Below are 16,110 nucleotides of genomic sequence, written 5' to 3'. Positions count from 1 at the left end.
TCAGAATGGAGGGAGTAGATCAGGGTGGGGATAGGTAGTGGATGCTGGGGAAGGAGCCACACCATCAAGGAGGAGGAAATCGGGTCAGGCTAAGGCCTACTGTGAGTAGAGGTGCTTTACCTTACTTGGCACTCCAGTGGCCTGCAGTCAGGTCTTAAGTGAAGAAGACTCCAACAAAACAAACACACAACAGTCCTTGCATGAGGTAAGTGCAAATTATGGGACTGAGAAATCTGGCATGTCCTGCTCAGCCAATGAATGCTGGTGTTCTGAATACAACAATCATTGGCAGAGTAGCCCGTCAGTCAGGATGCTGTGGATTGGTCATTATGCAAAGTAGTCATCCTGATCGACGGGCTGCTCGGTCAATGAGCCTGGACCCCCCCCCCAGCACAAACCCTGATGATGCCCCTTCTCTTAGGCTCTGGGTGTAGGCCAATGTGAGTAATGTGTAATAGACGTCTGTTAAGAGTAGATATTTTAATTTAGCATTTCTATGTATGTTTCATATGAAGTGAATAGATAAAAAGCAAGAATATTCATGTCAAATTGAATAGAATTTCTGATGACCTAATCACTTCAGCGCTGCATAAACTGAGATTAAATTGTCTTTAATCCACTAAAATATTAGTCTGATGCTTCTGTGAAATAAACTGATTTTTAAAATATTTAGTTCCTTTTCCTTGTTTAAATATCAGTCTTTATGATGGTAATTTCTTAAAACAGTGCAAAAAAGAAAAGGAATAATAGGACAAAACTGATGGCAGACCAAAGGAGTGGTGACCAAAATCTAGTTGAAGGGATGTCATTAAGAAAATTTTAAACGAGGAGAGGAGTTGGAGAAAGTGGAGTACTTGGGAAGCAATGATTGAGCCTCAGTGGCTCGAAGCACATTTACCAAAGGACAGTTTTGGTCCCCTTATCTAATGCAAGATATAGTGGCATTGGAGACAGTCCAGTGAAGGTTCACTAGGTTGATTCTGGTTTGGAGTGATTTTCTTATGAGGAGATGTTGAGTAGGTTGGGCCTATATTCATTTAGAAGAAGGAGGCAACCTTATTGAGACGTATAGAACTCTCAGGTGATGACAGGGTAGATGCTGAGAGAGTGGTTCTTTGTGGGAGAGACAAGGACCAAAAAGCATAATCTTATTGTGAGGGGTCACTTAATTAAGACAGATGAGGAGGAATTTCTTCTGAAGTTATTGAATCTGTGGAATTCTTTCCTGCAGAGGGCTGTAGAGGTTAGGTTCAGTATGTTCAAGACTGTGATTTTTGTTTGAAAGGAATGAAGAGTTATCAGTTTAATGCAGGGAAGTGCAGTTGAAGATTATCACAAGACATTAGTCATGATCTCATTGAATGCTGGAGCAGATTTGATGGGCCTATTGGCCTATTCCAAGTGTAAGGAAGTACACAGAAGGCCAGAGTCAGACAGACAGAAAGTTGAGGGGTTTGTTGAAAGGCTGGAGGAAAATAGAGATGGGAAGGGCTGAAACCATGAAGGATTTGAAACACGGTCAGAATTGAAATTGAGATGTTTCAGACAGTGAGCCACAAAATGTCAGGAAGAGCTTGGTGTCATCAATTGAAAGTAGACCCTTGATCTCGGAATAATGTGGCTAAGGAGATTCTGGTAGATATTGCTATGAGTAGATTCTTGGAGAGCTCCAGAAGTAACTTGGGGTTGGGAGGAAAAGCCAGTGATAAGTCCAAAGATGTGCAGGTGGATTGACCATGCTAAATTGCCCCTATTGTCCTAAAATGTGTAGATTAGGGGAATTAGTAGGATTAATACGTGGGTGGCCAGGGAGGGCCTGGGAAGATATTCCGAAGTGTTGGTGCAGACTGGGCCAAATGGTGGCCTCCTGCACTGTAGGAATTCCATGACACACACAACTGTAGAAAGTACAGAAGGAGGCCATTCAGTGATCTTGTCCATGCCAGCCCGAGGACACCCAGGTGTCCTTTCTAATCCCACTTTTCTGCACCCTGTATTTTACAGCGCTCAGTGGAGTTTAGGGTCTCTGCCTCCACCACGAATTCGCAGTGAATTCCAGATACCCACTGCCCTTTTCATAAAAAGATCTTCCTCATGTAGTCTGCACCTACTGCCATTCATCTATGCCCCTAGTTCTAGAGTTCTCCACCAATGGAAACAATTTTATCATGTCCATTCTATCTCTTCCTCTCATAATTTTGTACACCTCAATCAAATCACCCCTTCATAACAAGGTTATCATACAGAGAACAAAAAGTTACAGCACGGGAACAGGCCCTTCAGCCCTCAAAGCCTGCACCGACTATGTTGCCTGACTGAACTAAAACTCCCTACCTTTCCAGGGACTGTATCCCTCTATTCCCATTCTATTCGTGTGTTTGTCAAGACACCCCTTAAGTTACTATTGTATCTGCTTCCACACAATACATTGGCTAAAGATTGATAGTCTTATTTTGATTGTATGAATGTTGTTTGGACTAGGAATGCCTCAACCAGAACGTGCATTTACATAGCACCTTTAGGAGAGCACAGTCTGAAAATACAAAGGGCAGTTAGAATGGGCAATGAATGCTATTCTCATCAGAGATGCTCATATCCCATGACTAAGTATTTAAAAAATGCCCAATCGATTGACTTGATTAGAGTGCCAACATGCATGCTTTCTAACTAGTTTAAGGTGGAGACTAGGAGTGGCAATTCTATCTAACTTTCTTTCCTTTCCTTCCTTAATTTGAACCAATTATAGAAGTTTCATTGCAGACACAGCAATGAACAACTATCTGAGCACAAATTGGGAATTGAATCCAATACCACCTTTTTAGGAATGTCTTTGAAATATTCAAAGACTTGGGTGGGATTTTCTGGCCGCACTAGCCCCAAAATCAGAAAATCCAGCCCGAGGTCAATGGATCTTTGCGTGGTCCCATTACGATTCTCATGGCAGGCTGGATGAAAAAATTCCCTCGCCTGTCTCCATTCTGTTGGGAAGCCAGTTGGTTGGCCCTTTATTCTTAATGGTATCCCCTAGTTCTAGTCTCCCCCACAAGGGAACATATTCTCCACTCTGTCAAGCTACCTCAGGATCTTGTATGTTTCAGTAAGATCACCTTGCCATCTTCTAAACTCCAATGGATACAGATCTAACCTTTTCTCATAAGATAACCCCCTCTTTGTAGGAATCTGTCCAGTAAACCTTCTCTGAGCTGCTTCTAATGTGACTATGTCCTTTATTAAATAAGGGGACCAGTACTCTACATGTGGTTTCACTGTCCTTTGTATCTGCAGCTAAGCATTCCTAATTTTATGTTTCATTCCCTTTGCAGTAAAGAGCTTCCAGTTCTCTTTAATGACTTGCTAACTGCATTCCAATGCTCTTGTCTATGCCCCAGGGCACCCAGATCCCTCTGTAATCTCTCACCATTTAGATAATTTGCTGCTTTTCTATTCTTCCTGTCAAAATGAGCAAGTTCACAATTTCCCACGTGAAATGCTGTCTGCTACACTTTTGTTCACTCACTTAATGTATCTTTATCCCTTTGCAGATCCCTTGTTCTCTTCACAACTAACTTTCCTACCTATATTTTCTGACACAAAAATAGCAACTATTATTGGTCCTTCCATCCAAATCATTGATATCGATAGTAAGTAGTTGAGGTCCCAGCCCTGAATCCTGTGGCACTCCACTCATTACATCATGCCAACCCAAAAATTTCCATTTATGTTTACTTGTTCCTATTAACTAACTAATCTTCTATCCCTGCTAAGAAGTATCCCGACACCACAAGCTGTTATTTTATGTAGCAACCATTGATGTGGCACTTTGTCGAAGGCCTTTTGGAACTCTTAAGCACAGCAAGCCAACAAGTTCTCCCTTATCTACCTTGCTAGTTATTTCTTCACAGAACTCTGATAAATTTATCAAATACCATTTCCCTATCTCAAAAGCATGTTGACTCTGCCTGAGTACATTGAGATTTTCTCAGCGCTGAGTTATAAATTCCATCATAATCATTTCTAGTTTTTTCCCTGTGATCAATGTTAAATTAACTGGCATATCGGTTCCTGCTTTTTGTTTTCCACTAGTTTAAGATTACTGAGATTAACACAGTTTAAATGTATAATGCTCGTTTTAAAAAATAATTCAACTAATTAAATTATTTTTCTATTCTCTTCTGTTTGTCTAGGCTTCCCATTTCTTCTGGGGTCTTTGGGCATTGATTCAATCAAGATATTCAACAATTGACTTTGACTTTTTGGGGTAGGCTTTTAAGAGTTTTTAATTTTCTGTAAAATCCATAACTAACATCAGATGGTGATAGGATGGCAAAAAAACAATTTTTGTGTATATTCTTGTGGAACAATTTGTGTTGTGTAATGGAAACTCATTTACTCAAATTAAGATGGATAAAATTTGTTTCTTAATTTTTGCATTCCTGTGTCCTCAGTAAGTTTCTCCATAATAAAATCATGATTTTAAACTTTACGGAGTAAATTTTCCGATCCTGTCTGTTGCAAATCGGAAATTTTCTGATTCTGACGGGCAATTTAATGGACCATTAAAAGGTCTTTTTGACTTCCGAGCTGCTGGGTCTAGAAGATTCCGCCACTTTTACAATCCTTGACATTGAGTGACTGATTTTGTGCACTTGTCTTTTTTTTAATTGTTTGAGATGTGCTGAACTCCTTTAATGAGCTTTCAGCTCAGTTTCAGAAGCTTTGGTGCATTCCTCGTGTAGACGCCGGATCTCCTGATCCGAAGTTGCCTTTGTAGATTCTTGTCCCCACTCAGATGTGGCACCATTAGAACTCTCTCACATCCCACTTGTCTATAAAGCTTCCAGTCGCACTAGAAAATAAGAAATTGTACTACGTGTGCTCCAGTTAATTTTAGGTTTCAAATTGCCACTGGTGAATAACAGCGCATGCAGAATTGTATTGTTCTGCACAGTTAACTGGTTAATAATCATACATCCCTTTGAACTTTAAGCTTTCAGTAATAGTTTGTTTTTTTTCTCAACACAAGCTACCCTATGTTCCAAAACCAATTTGACAAAAGTTCTCAGTGACTGTTCCTTTGCATTCCTTATTTTTTCGTTCTTTCATGGGATGTGGGCGTCATTGGCGAGGCCAGCATTTGTTGTCCATTTCTCACCTATGAAGGTGGCGGTGAGGTGAATCCCTCATCTGTTTATGGATCATCTTTCTCTTTAATTTATCAAGTGAACAGAGTGAATGCCCTTCAGATTAAAAATCTACATCTGTGTTTCAGATGATGTTTTGCCCTGAAATGAATTGAATATGACACACTAGGTTTAATTTGTAGCTAGAAATGCTGTTTTCTGGATTTGATTAGAAGCTCTAAATCTATCCTGTGTGCTTTATGCTAAAATGTTAGCCGAATATTATCTGTTATTTATTCAGTAACTTGATTCAAAATTCTCATTCATTGAAATATGATCTAATTATTCTGACTGTCTAAATTCTCCTTGCTGTCTGTTCATTTGTCCTCTTGCTTTAAATTCACCTGTGTCACAATTGTTGTGTATATGTAACATAAATATGTAAAGTAAAATTTGTAGCGGAACATTATGTATATGTAGGATAGCAATACTTTTTTTTTTGAAGAGAGCTATAGAGTAGAACATTTTATTATTTACACACTTATTGAATATTACCCAATGAGATTTGTAGTGTTTAATTTATTTAACTTGGCTCAGGCTGATTTTGTTTAATTTGAATGTTTGCTATACCAGATAACCACAAGATGGCATTGTAAATTGCATACAGGCTGCTTTTTAAGCAAAATATATTTAGTACACATGAAATCTTTTCATCACACAGAAAATTACATTTTATCAAGTGGAGTAATCTTTATTGTCTCCCCTTCAGTGTTTTAAAACAAGCTTATTTACATTGGTAGCTCAAAGGTTAGGCTGCTTCCAATACAAGATTAAAATAGCTTGTGAATAGCTACATTGTGGAAGATTGCTTGCTGTGTTCAGTTCCTCCTAGGCAGGGTGGAAGGTAATTCCTGCTGTGCTGAGTTCCTCCTAAGATCAGGAACGTATCATGTAGAGCATTACAAGTGTTTAGCAATATCAGATGCAGCTGAACAAGTCCTTCCTCCTCCTCCCATCCAATTTTATTTTTCTCTAAAAACATTAAAAGGAGCAATTCCAGATTTAAGAATATTTTTCTATTAACAGTTCATGTAAAAGTTGTAATTTTCTTCCTTGTTCAGTTGGCTGTAATGAGGTGTAGAATGACACCAGTAACATGGGTTCAATAACCATACTGGCTGATAGTTCCTTGCTCTTTCACATCCTCTGTCTCATAGAATCCCTACAGTACGGTAGAGGCCATTTGGCCCATCAAGTTTGCACTAACTCTTAACAGATTATTTTACCAGGCCCTCCCCTGCTGTAACCCCACAACTGTTTAATCTATCTAACCTACACATCTTGGGACATTTAAGGGGCAATTTAGCATAGCCAGCCCACTTGACCTGCACAGCTTTGGAATGTGGGAGGAAACTGGAGCACTCAGAGGAAACCCGTGGATACTCAGCAGTCACCCAAGGCCAGAATTGAACTCGAGTCCCGGAGCTATGAGGCAGCAGTGCTAACCACTGTGCTCGCTCTCTTTCACCCTCGCTGTCTATCACGCTTGCTGCTGATGTCTATGGTCTTTCTAGGCTGTTGCTAATGACACTTGACAGAGCAGACAACACGCATGTGAGTCCCTGCTGGAAAGCAGTGATCAAACTCGACTCTAGAAGTCCAAGCAACCAAGTCTAATTGTTGTTAATCTGGTGTTAACATCAGCAACCTGAGGTATACATGAATTGATAGGAAAATACAGTGCAGCATCTAGGTGTGATCCTGGAGTCTCTTTTGAAAACTAATTGGACAGCACCTGAAGACAAAAGGCTAAACTTGCTCTCATTTTCCCCACTGCAACCAAGTTTAGGAAACATTGTCCCTCAGAATTTTCTTTGCTTTGTGACTGACTTTGTCTATATTTGTTATATGTAAAATAACATGAAAATAAATAGCATTGCACTTGAGTGCCAGTGTTCCATGTTTGTATGCACTGAAATCTTTTCAGTGCCCCTAATTAGTCTAATTCCAATATTTAGGCCAAATATAAAAAATATATTTTATCTATTTGAAAGATTCACCAATACCCCCGATAAACACACCATTCTCTCTCCATCATTGTTCCAAGATAGAAATTAGAACAGGGCTGTTTGCTGCTCTCTTCTTTGGGGCATTTAATTTGCATTAATCTCAAACATGGTTTCTTGGGTTAGGAGACGTCCTCTCCTCAGAGTTTCAGTCAGAGAACTGTTGCAGGACATGTGACAGTCCCCATAATTAGTGTCAAAGAAGAGCGCAAGGAGGAGAAAAGGAAACCTATTTGGCTGGAAAATTTATATTGAGAGAAGAAAATCAATCTCGATGTTTCAATTTTCTCCCATTACCTTAAAAAAAAGCGGTGTGTTGCATACTGCAAATTCTTTTTAAATATGCAACTTCTGTTTTTTTAAGTAATGGATATGACAGGAAAAAAAACAAGGATGTGACTTGCTGTCAATTTTATACAACACACAGGTTTTAATATAGTTGGAAACCAGTGTAGAGGTGTGAACAGTTTTAACTCTGCACTATCTTAATTACTCAGACTAGAAGAGAAAATTCTGTTTAAAGTTTCCTTTGGTATTTCATGTAATAGGAATGAGTTAAGATATCACTGCAAGGAGTGACAAATTTTGTAGAATTATGCATTGAAAAGTGCAGTTGCAGAAGGCAACCAAGTTAGTTGAGCATATTGACATGTATAGGAAGCGTGTGAAATACAGAGGAATGCTGCAGGGGAGCAGTAATTTTATGCATATGCTAATGAGGTGTGACAAGGACAAATTATTTATGTACTTTTTTGAATAATGTCTGTTCTGTTTTGTTCCTATAATAGAACTGGGTTTTTGAATGTAGTGACAGGGATTTGGATTGATTTGCTGGTAATTTATTTTATATTTCTAGCTCTTACTCCTAGTTCATGAATCAGTTAGTAAACTGGACTGACAAACATTTAAGTTTCTCGCACCCAATAATTAATAACCCATTCCCATTTTGTTTTTAAACCTGCATGCACATTGTGGATACATTTTATAAAAAAAAAGGGACTTGCCAGAAAAACCTGTTTTATGATGTATTCTCTGATGCTAAGCTATAAAATCACTTTGCAACATGAAATGTATTCAGCTCTTTGTCTTATAATTAGCATGCAAGTGTTGATTAAAATCTAAAGGGATGGGTAAAGAGATAGTGTCAGATCCCTTTTTAGTTTGACATTGTGACTTTCTGACTTTCTATTTAATGCATTTATATACTTGATTATTATGTTCACTCTATTTGCTTCTGTCTGTCTCTATTACATTACCATTGCTCCTGCTAGTAAGAAATCTTTCTCTAGGGAAGTATTACAGTGATGTTCAGCTTGCTGCCTTGAATTACTTTATTGAGAGTCTGAATGTCGGGGAAAAATTGGCTGTTCTGTAGAAATGGATTCGGGTGAAGCTGTTAGCGAATGGATTTCAGTGAGTTAAAGTTGTGCTACAAAGTGCTATTTCTGAAATGTCAGTAAATGTGGGTAAAAATAGTTTACAGTTTTTGTCTTGGTAGTCTCCTCACATTGGCTATTGGCCAACAGTATTGTAATGTTACATTTATGAATAAAGCTTTATAATATACAACCTACATAGGATTGCATAGGATACAGAAGCAAACCATTCGGCCTACCCATTCATGCTGGTATTCATTCTCCAGTTGAGCTGCCTCCCATCTTTTTGTATTTAAATCTGTCATTATAACCACTATTCCCTTCTCCCTCCTTGCTGAAATATTGTTTTGCTTTATCTTTCTTTACATGTTCAGATGTGGTTCTCGAAGTGTGGTATAAACAAAGTTTGATAAAGGTTTTGCAAAACTTGCCTGTTTCACTATTTTACCCTAGAGCTTGGTTTGTTTTTTAAATGGCCTTGCTAATCTGTGATGCAACTTAAAGTTATAAATACATCAATTACTTTGTTCCTGTACTGAACCTAGACTTGTGCCTATCCTTACTGCCATATGTACTACCGTACATTTGTGTTGAGCTTTATTTGCCAAATATTTGTCCATTCTGCTAGGTTATTAATGTCCTCCTGTAACTTGTTGCAGTCCCTTTCAATATTGACAATCCTCGTACAATTTGTCATAAAAACACTAGATATTTAATGTTGTTCCGAATACAGTCCTCCTTGGTTTGAGTTATTTGCATTTTCTCCCCAGCAATGATGGAACATTTTTCTCAATGCAGTACTTGATATTGTGTCACACATTAGAATTGGGAATTATCTCTCTTGTGCAACCTATGAAGCCATGTCTTAATTAGTTTGTTACCATACAGCCTTCGAAGACATCCCTTAATTAGCTTGCATTACCATAATTACTTTAAGTTAAATTTGCAAGTATAGTTAGATACAATATATGTTTGGCTTCTTTCTCCCAGTTGTATGGTCAGAAACATATAAACTTGAAATTAACTTAGCTATTGGCTAATATAAGTAAAGAGTGTAATTAAGGTGGTGGTGTTTTCTTGCAACTTTTTACCAAATTAGAAGATAAATGAGCCAGTGCAAATGTGCACTATATAGGAAGTACCAGATGAAAGATTGCACAGCACAAGTGATCCAGGTGCAGTTGTGTTGAATTGGCAGGTTCACTACAGCATAGCCCTACATGGTCTCATCTTTCTCAATGACATTGACCAAATCAGAGGATAATTTTATCCCACTTTCTGATCAGAAAACCAGACAACGATAAAACCACTTATTATTCTATAATAAATCAGTATAGCGCACGACACTTGATGGGGAATTCAACTTCCTCTTTTGCAGACTACGTTCCTTTTGAAGAAACCACGACTGTCGATCAGGCTTGGAGTTTCTGCAAACATTATAGTAGGAACTATAGAAGTACTTGAGATGCATTCAAGCATGAAGGAAAGGATGCAGGAAGCCTGAGTAACACTTGAGCATCTTTCAAATTATTGCACCATAAAATTGACAAAGAGCAAAGGTTTCAGCTTGCTTGGAAGCCTTAAGCTTCAGATCAAAGCTGTGTGAATACATAGGGGCTGAATGCGCAGTTATGCAGAGTGGAACGGGGAGGGTGGTGGGGGGGCATGGCGGATAAAGTTACCTGGCCACTTCTGAATTTTCACAGCTGACAGGCAGGAATGAGGATGTTGATCACAAAGCTACCCAAATTCTCAATGCTAAGAGTGATCTTCATGGCCAAGTGATTAAGGCTATGGACTAAAAATCTATTGGGCATTCCCCGCACAGGTTCAAATCCTGCTGACTACATAATTCACAATTAAGTTTCATCACATCAACTTTTGGGTGGCACAGTGGTTAGCATTGCTGCCTTTCAGTGCCGGGGACCTGGGTTCGATTCCCGGCTTGGGTTACTGTCTGTGTGGAGTTTGCACATTCTCCCTGTGTCTGCATGGGTTTCCTCCAGGTGCTCCCACAGTCCAAAGATGTGAGGGTTAGGTGGATTGGCCATGCTAAATTGTCCCTTAGTGTCAGGGGAAGACTATCTAACGTAAATGCGTGAGTTATGGGGATAGGGCCTGGGTTGGCTTGTGGTGGTGCAGACTTGATAGGCTGAATGGACTCCTTCTGCACTGTAGGAATTCTATGATTCAGTCTGCTGGGGCTGGACCAGGCAGTCCAGCCATAAGACCCCCATCATAGGGGAGAGTGGCAAGGTCAGCCCCTTGCTCTGAGCCCATGCAGCCTCTTTGACTCCTGAGGTACCCTTCCTCTGCAGCCTGGCAGTGGCAAGGGACAAATAGCTACTATGCCTACCTCCTTGAGCCCCCCCTGCACAGCCCAAGGCACCAAGCCAGGATGTCAGTGCCATGATGCCATGGTTCCCCTTTATCTATCTCTCTAAAGATTTTGTATCATAACATGAAGACCAATTCAAAGTATATATTTAATGGTACTACTGTTTTCTTTTGTGATTTTTACCTGTCTTTGCCTCGAATGAGACCACCTTTCTTTATTCATCTCTTCTAATTTTCAAGCCTATGGAAATGTTTACAACTTGCTTTGATGTCTGTTGTTCTACTATATATTCCTTGGCATGCTAAATTCTGTGTACCTTAACAGACGCTGAGTGAGGCAGTTAGGGATTTTCACAGTGCCTTCATTGCATTGTTAATGTAAACCTATTGTAAAGTAAAATTTATTTATTAGTCACAACTAGGCTTACATTAACATTCAAGTGCCTGTTTGGGTACACTGAAGGCGAATTTAGCGTGGCCAATGCTCCTAACCATGAACTGTGGGAGGAATCCCATACAGACGAGGGGAGAATGTGCAGACTCCGCACAGACAGTAACCCAAGCTGGGAATTGAATCCAGCTGCAAGGCTACAGTTCTAATCACTGTGCCACCATGCTGCCTCTTGTGACGCTAATAAATAAAATTCAACATTTTTTTTCTTGCTAATTTCTTGGTCACACTGAATTCTAAAATCACGCCAGTCATCAGGTTTACTACTCTTGGCAATATTATAAGCCTCTTCCTTCGATCTCATACCACCTTTAATTTTATTTTGTTAGTTTTAGTTGTATTGCTTTTTTGTGGCTTTGTGCCTTAATTTGCAAACATTTCTTTCTGTTAATTCTTTAAGTGCTTATCAAATGCTTTAACGGAAGTTTATATTAAACTGTTCTCTGCATTCTTCTCTGTTCTTAAAATATTCCTTCACATTACTTAAAGCTAACCCACCATTCAGAAATTCGCGTCAACTATCTCTGGCTCATTCTAAGCATTGATTTGTTTGATCGTTGACTATAGTCCTTAGTTGTTTTCTTACTCTTAATGTGAGGCTAAATGATTGATATTGCCTTCATGAGCTTTTTGTGCCATTTTGAGCAGAGCTGTACAGAATCATCTGGCGCAGTTCATGTTCCTAACAAATTTGTTCAGTCCCTCTGTTTCTACCTCATTGGCCACTTTTAGTAATGTGGGCTGATATATGCCATCTGGTTCTGAAAACTTGTACATTTAAAATGAAACCTGACGCATCTCGTATTTTTTTTCCAGGTATGCAGTTGTACGATTCTGCCAATATTTCAAAATGAAGCCTGAAGTCATGAACCTGAAACTCCCTGAATGACAGAAGTTTATCCATCACTGAAAGAATGTGAAGCAGACTGAATGAATTGGAAAATACTATTGAAAAGTCAGGTGCTTCATGGTTTCTAGAATTAACACAACTAAAAATGTGGCTTATGGCACACTTTCATAACTTGGTATGAAATGTACCATTTAATTATTCTAGAAGATAATTTTGGTGATTTTTAATTCTACATTTCTAGTAGGAACTACTTACAATAGACTAAAAGTTCTAATGGTTTCTCAGTGAGTGTTCTCCATTTACACTACCATTGCTAATGATTGTGCTGAGGCAAAATCATGAAACAATTTTACACACTTCCAGAGTTGTTGTGGAAGTTTTCACCAATCATGTCTTGGATAAAAACCCTGTTCCCATGCTGCACGTGGATTCTTTTCAGCAATAAGCATTGTGACATGTGAAGTTATGGAGGGGGGAAATAGTGTTGGAATTTCTAAAGCTTGAAAAGTGACCAAGGCGTGTGAAGAGATATCTGCTCGCACGGGGCCTGACTTTTGGGCTGATGGTCCAGTACTCACTTATAGTTCCTTCAGTCACTTGAGGATGCTTCTAGCATTCTACTGGCTGCTGAGGCAGTAGGTGGGCTTCATGACCCGTCAAGGTTTGGATAGAGGATACACATCAAGAACAGAGCATTGGCATACACCAATGCCATTACTGGAAACAGGTGAAGTAGCATCTGTGAAGAGAGAAATAAAGTCACTGTTTCAGGTTGATTATCTTTAATCGGAACTAAAATGAATGCAAATTTGTGATGTTCTGTTTGCACTGTTGTCCTCATTTCCCTTGCTACTTTTTCCAAGTCTGTCTCATTCTTAACTCATAATTTTTTTAACCTACATTTGTCCCTGAATTTTGATTTTAAAACTCTTTTAGAACCATTTTACTGCAACTTTGGTCTTTTATGCATTCCCCATTTTTTTCACCCCACCATTGACACCCAACGATAATTATGAACTTAAAACCCAATTGAATTCCCCAATTGTGGGGGAAAAACATCTTACTTGCTGGAAATGCAAGAAGATATTCAAACCAGTAAATTACAGATTTAGTGCTGGGGGTTGGTGGGCGGGGAGGGGGGGTGGAGGGGAGGTGCTTCAGAGCATTCTATAGAGAAGGGTAAAATTACTGACAACTGGATGTCCACATCTGAGCTAAAACAGATAACATTTTGTATGTTAGCAACTACCGGAGTCTTAATTCCTGTAGTTGGTTTTCCCAGAACTTGTGTTTTTATAGGTTTGGATGGATACATAATTACTACGAAATGTTTACAAGTAAAGAATAAACACTCGGAGTAAGCACAGGTTCATAATATGTTTGCAGAACGTTAAACTCGAGTAGATGTGAAATCTAAATGTTTTGCTCCGTTTGAAAACGTATAGTATTGCATTGAAACAAACCAATAGGAATTGTGTTTTTCAGTGGACTTTACGAGTCATGTCATTTCTCCTCTGGTTTTCATCCAATTTTAACCTATTTCTTGAAGCTTGTATATTGAAATGAACAATAGCAGCATTTGTGAACTTGTACGTTTTCATGTAAAGTTCAGTATTTTGTTACACAATGTCAGCTTTGACACTTAAGTAAATTGTGCTTAAAAGCTGCTACATCCCTAAATTTTTCCAGTTTTCAGAAGTTAATTTGTATTTTCTGTTTTTATTGCCCTTTTTAACAGTTCAGTTTGAAATTGAACTCGCAATTGAATGCAATAGCTGCTTTAAAAAAAAATCAACGTTGCACCTAGCTAATGTATACATCCAAATATTGGGTTTAAAGGAATGTATCTACCACAATGTACACTTTTGTGTAGGTAACTATCCTCTATCAAATTTTGTGCCTGTGCAGACTTCAATTTCAGTTTCAGGAGAGAAATGACCACGAATGCCAACATCTTTCCTGACATTACTGCTGCAAAATGCAGGCCATTATTAATTGAAAGTAGCTGGAAATACTAATTTCTTCGATCCATACAGCAGCTACAGTTCTAATAAAGGACCATCAGTTGCCTTAAGACCATCATCTGTTAGTGAATGTTTTAGATTGGGTTCTTTAATGTAAGTGTTGTATTAATAACATACTTTGGAAAAATACTTCCTGGTGCTACGTAGATACAAATCTCATCATTTTGTTTAAAGCAATACTTTGTAAATGACTAAACTTCAGGGTATTGAGATTAAATGGCTGGTACAATATATTAAAATGTAATCCAAACAATTTATTTCTATTTAAATAGCCTTTTCTTTCATAATGTATAATTTCAGGTGTGAAACAGCAATGGGAACAGTTTGGATTAGCTTGTGTCAGCCCTGAAAAAGGGACCTTTTTTGAATTATTAGTTTCTGATTTGATAGTTGCCTAATGCTTGCACGTAAATGTCAGGAACGAATTGAATTAAGTATCTCACCTAAATTTGTTGAAGGTTTTTTACATTATTCTTACTGATAATGAACTGTTACAAGCTAAGCTGTGAGATGTTGGGTCTCAGCCAAACCCACGCTGAGACCCAACTGATGAACAGGATGTAAAGTTAACTTAGTTTCCTAAAAATTAGGTATTGTTGAAGCAAAACCAAATACCATTTTGTATGCTTGCAAACTAACTGAATCTAATTCCTGTAGTTTTCCATGAACCTGTGGTTTTCTTTTTGTGGGTGGGTACTGAATTACTGTAGTGATATCTTTTTTAAAGACTGCTACAGATGCAGAATAAACAATTGTGAAGTAAACATAGATTCATAATTTCTTTGCAAAATATTATACTTCGAGTAAATGAAATCTAAATGGTTTCTCCTGGTTGAAAGTATGGTCTTGCTTTTAAACAAAGCAATAAAAATGCAATTTGCCAATTCGGTAGTCTTAATTCAGAAGTCATGTCATTTTTTTTATATACAATTTTAACCTGTTGTGCAAATCTTGTATGAACAATTGTGTTGGTGAAATTGTAAAATTTTGTGAAGCTTAGTGTCTCATTGCACAATGGTCAGCCTTGACCACATTTTCCTAAGACTTAAGTAAATCTTGTCTGAAACCTATTACATTGCTAACTATTTCCAGTTCTGAAAGGTTAACTGAGTTCCTTTTATATTTCCAGTATTTTCTGTTTGTCTTGCCATTTTTAACAGTTTGGTCTAAATCTGAACTGGCAATTCAGTGCAAAAAGAAAAAATCAGCATCGTACCTAGCCAATATATTTATTCAAACCGAAAGAGAGAATGCTGGAAAATCTCAGCAGGTCTGGCAGCATCCGCAAAGAGAGAAAATAGCTGACGTTTTATATCCAAATGAGCCTTTGTTGAAGGGTCATCTGCGCTCGAAATGGCAGCTCTTTTCTCTCCTTGAAGACGTGCTAGATTTTCCAGCATTTTCTCTCGGTTTCTGATTCCAGCATCTGCGGTAATTTGCTTTTGCACACATTCAAATATTTGGTTTTAAAGAATGTAGTATCTATCAAAATCTACATTTTTGTGCAGATAACTCTTCTATCAAATTCAATGTCCTCATTTAAAAGAAAATGTTAGTTAAGAACTTTTGCAAATGTATGTATCTGTGACCAATTATTTTATTTAATGAGAATCAATCTGTTGGAGACTACATAATACATCAGTGAATGTTAACTTGAGTGATGGTGAGAACATGTTCCATCACATTAAAATTGGAAGATCTGATTTTTGTGGCCTAAAGTGTTGAAGTTAACCATCAAAAATGAAGCTATGTAATTTTTCCTAAGGTGGTCTCAAAATATATTATACATTTCTCATTTCTGTGAATGTCATGTAAACATTGCTGTATTGATTTGTCACCCTGCAAGATACTTTGTGCATCAATCTGCTGCAACTATGAAAAATGGA

The 16,110-nt window shown here is 38.2% G+C and overlaps 1 protein-coding gene across 1 annotated transcript in view; it reads left to right on the top strand.

Annotated features, from left to right (window-relative positions):
• etnk1 (ethanolamine kinase 1) overlaps positions 1-13,313 on the top strand; it is a 38,356-nt gene extending 25,043 nt beyond the window's left edge. Inside the window, exons 7-8 of the mRNA XM_080207203.1 lie at positions 4,185-4,258; positions 12,167-13,313. Coding sequence (XP_080063329.1) covers positions 4,185-4,258; positions 12,167-12,239 — 147 coding nt within the window. The 3' untranslated portion in view covers positions 12,240-13,313. The remainder of the gene's footprint in view (positions 1-4,184; positions 4,259-12,166) is intronic.
• The last annotated feature ends 2,797 nt before the right edge of the window (positions 13,314-16,110 follow it).

Source organism: Carcharhinus amblyrhynchos, chromosome 19 (genome assembly GCF_965287045.1).
Source record: "Carcharhinus amblyrhynchos chromosome 19, sCarAmb.v2.hapA, whole genome shotgun sequence".
Lineage (NCBI taxonomy): Eukaryota > Metazoa > Chordata > Chondrichthyes > Carcharhiniformes > Carcharhinidae > Carcharhinus > Carcharhinus amblyrhynchos.
Note: the sequence above shows the minus strand (reverse complement) of the source record. Positions and strands in the feature narration are given on the sequence as shown.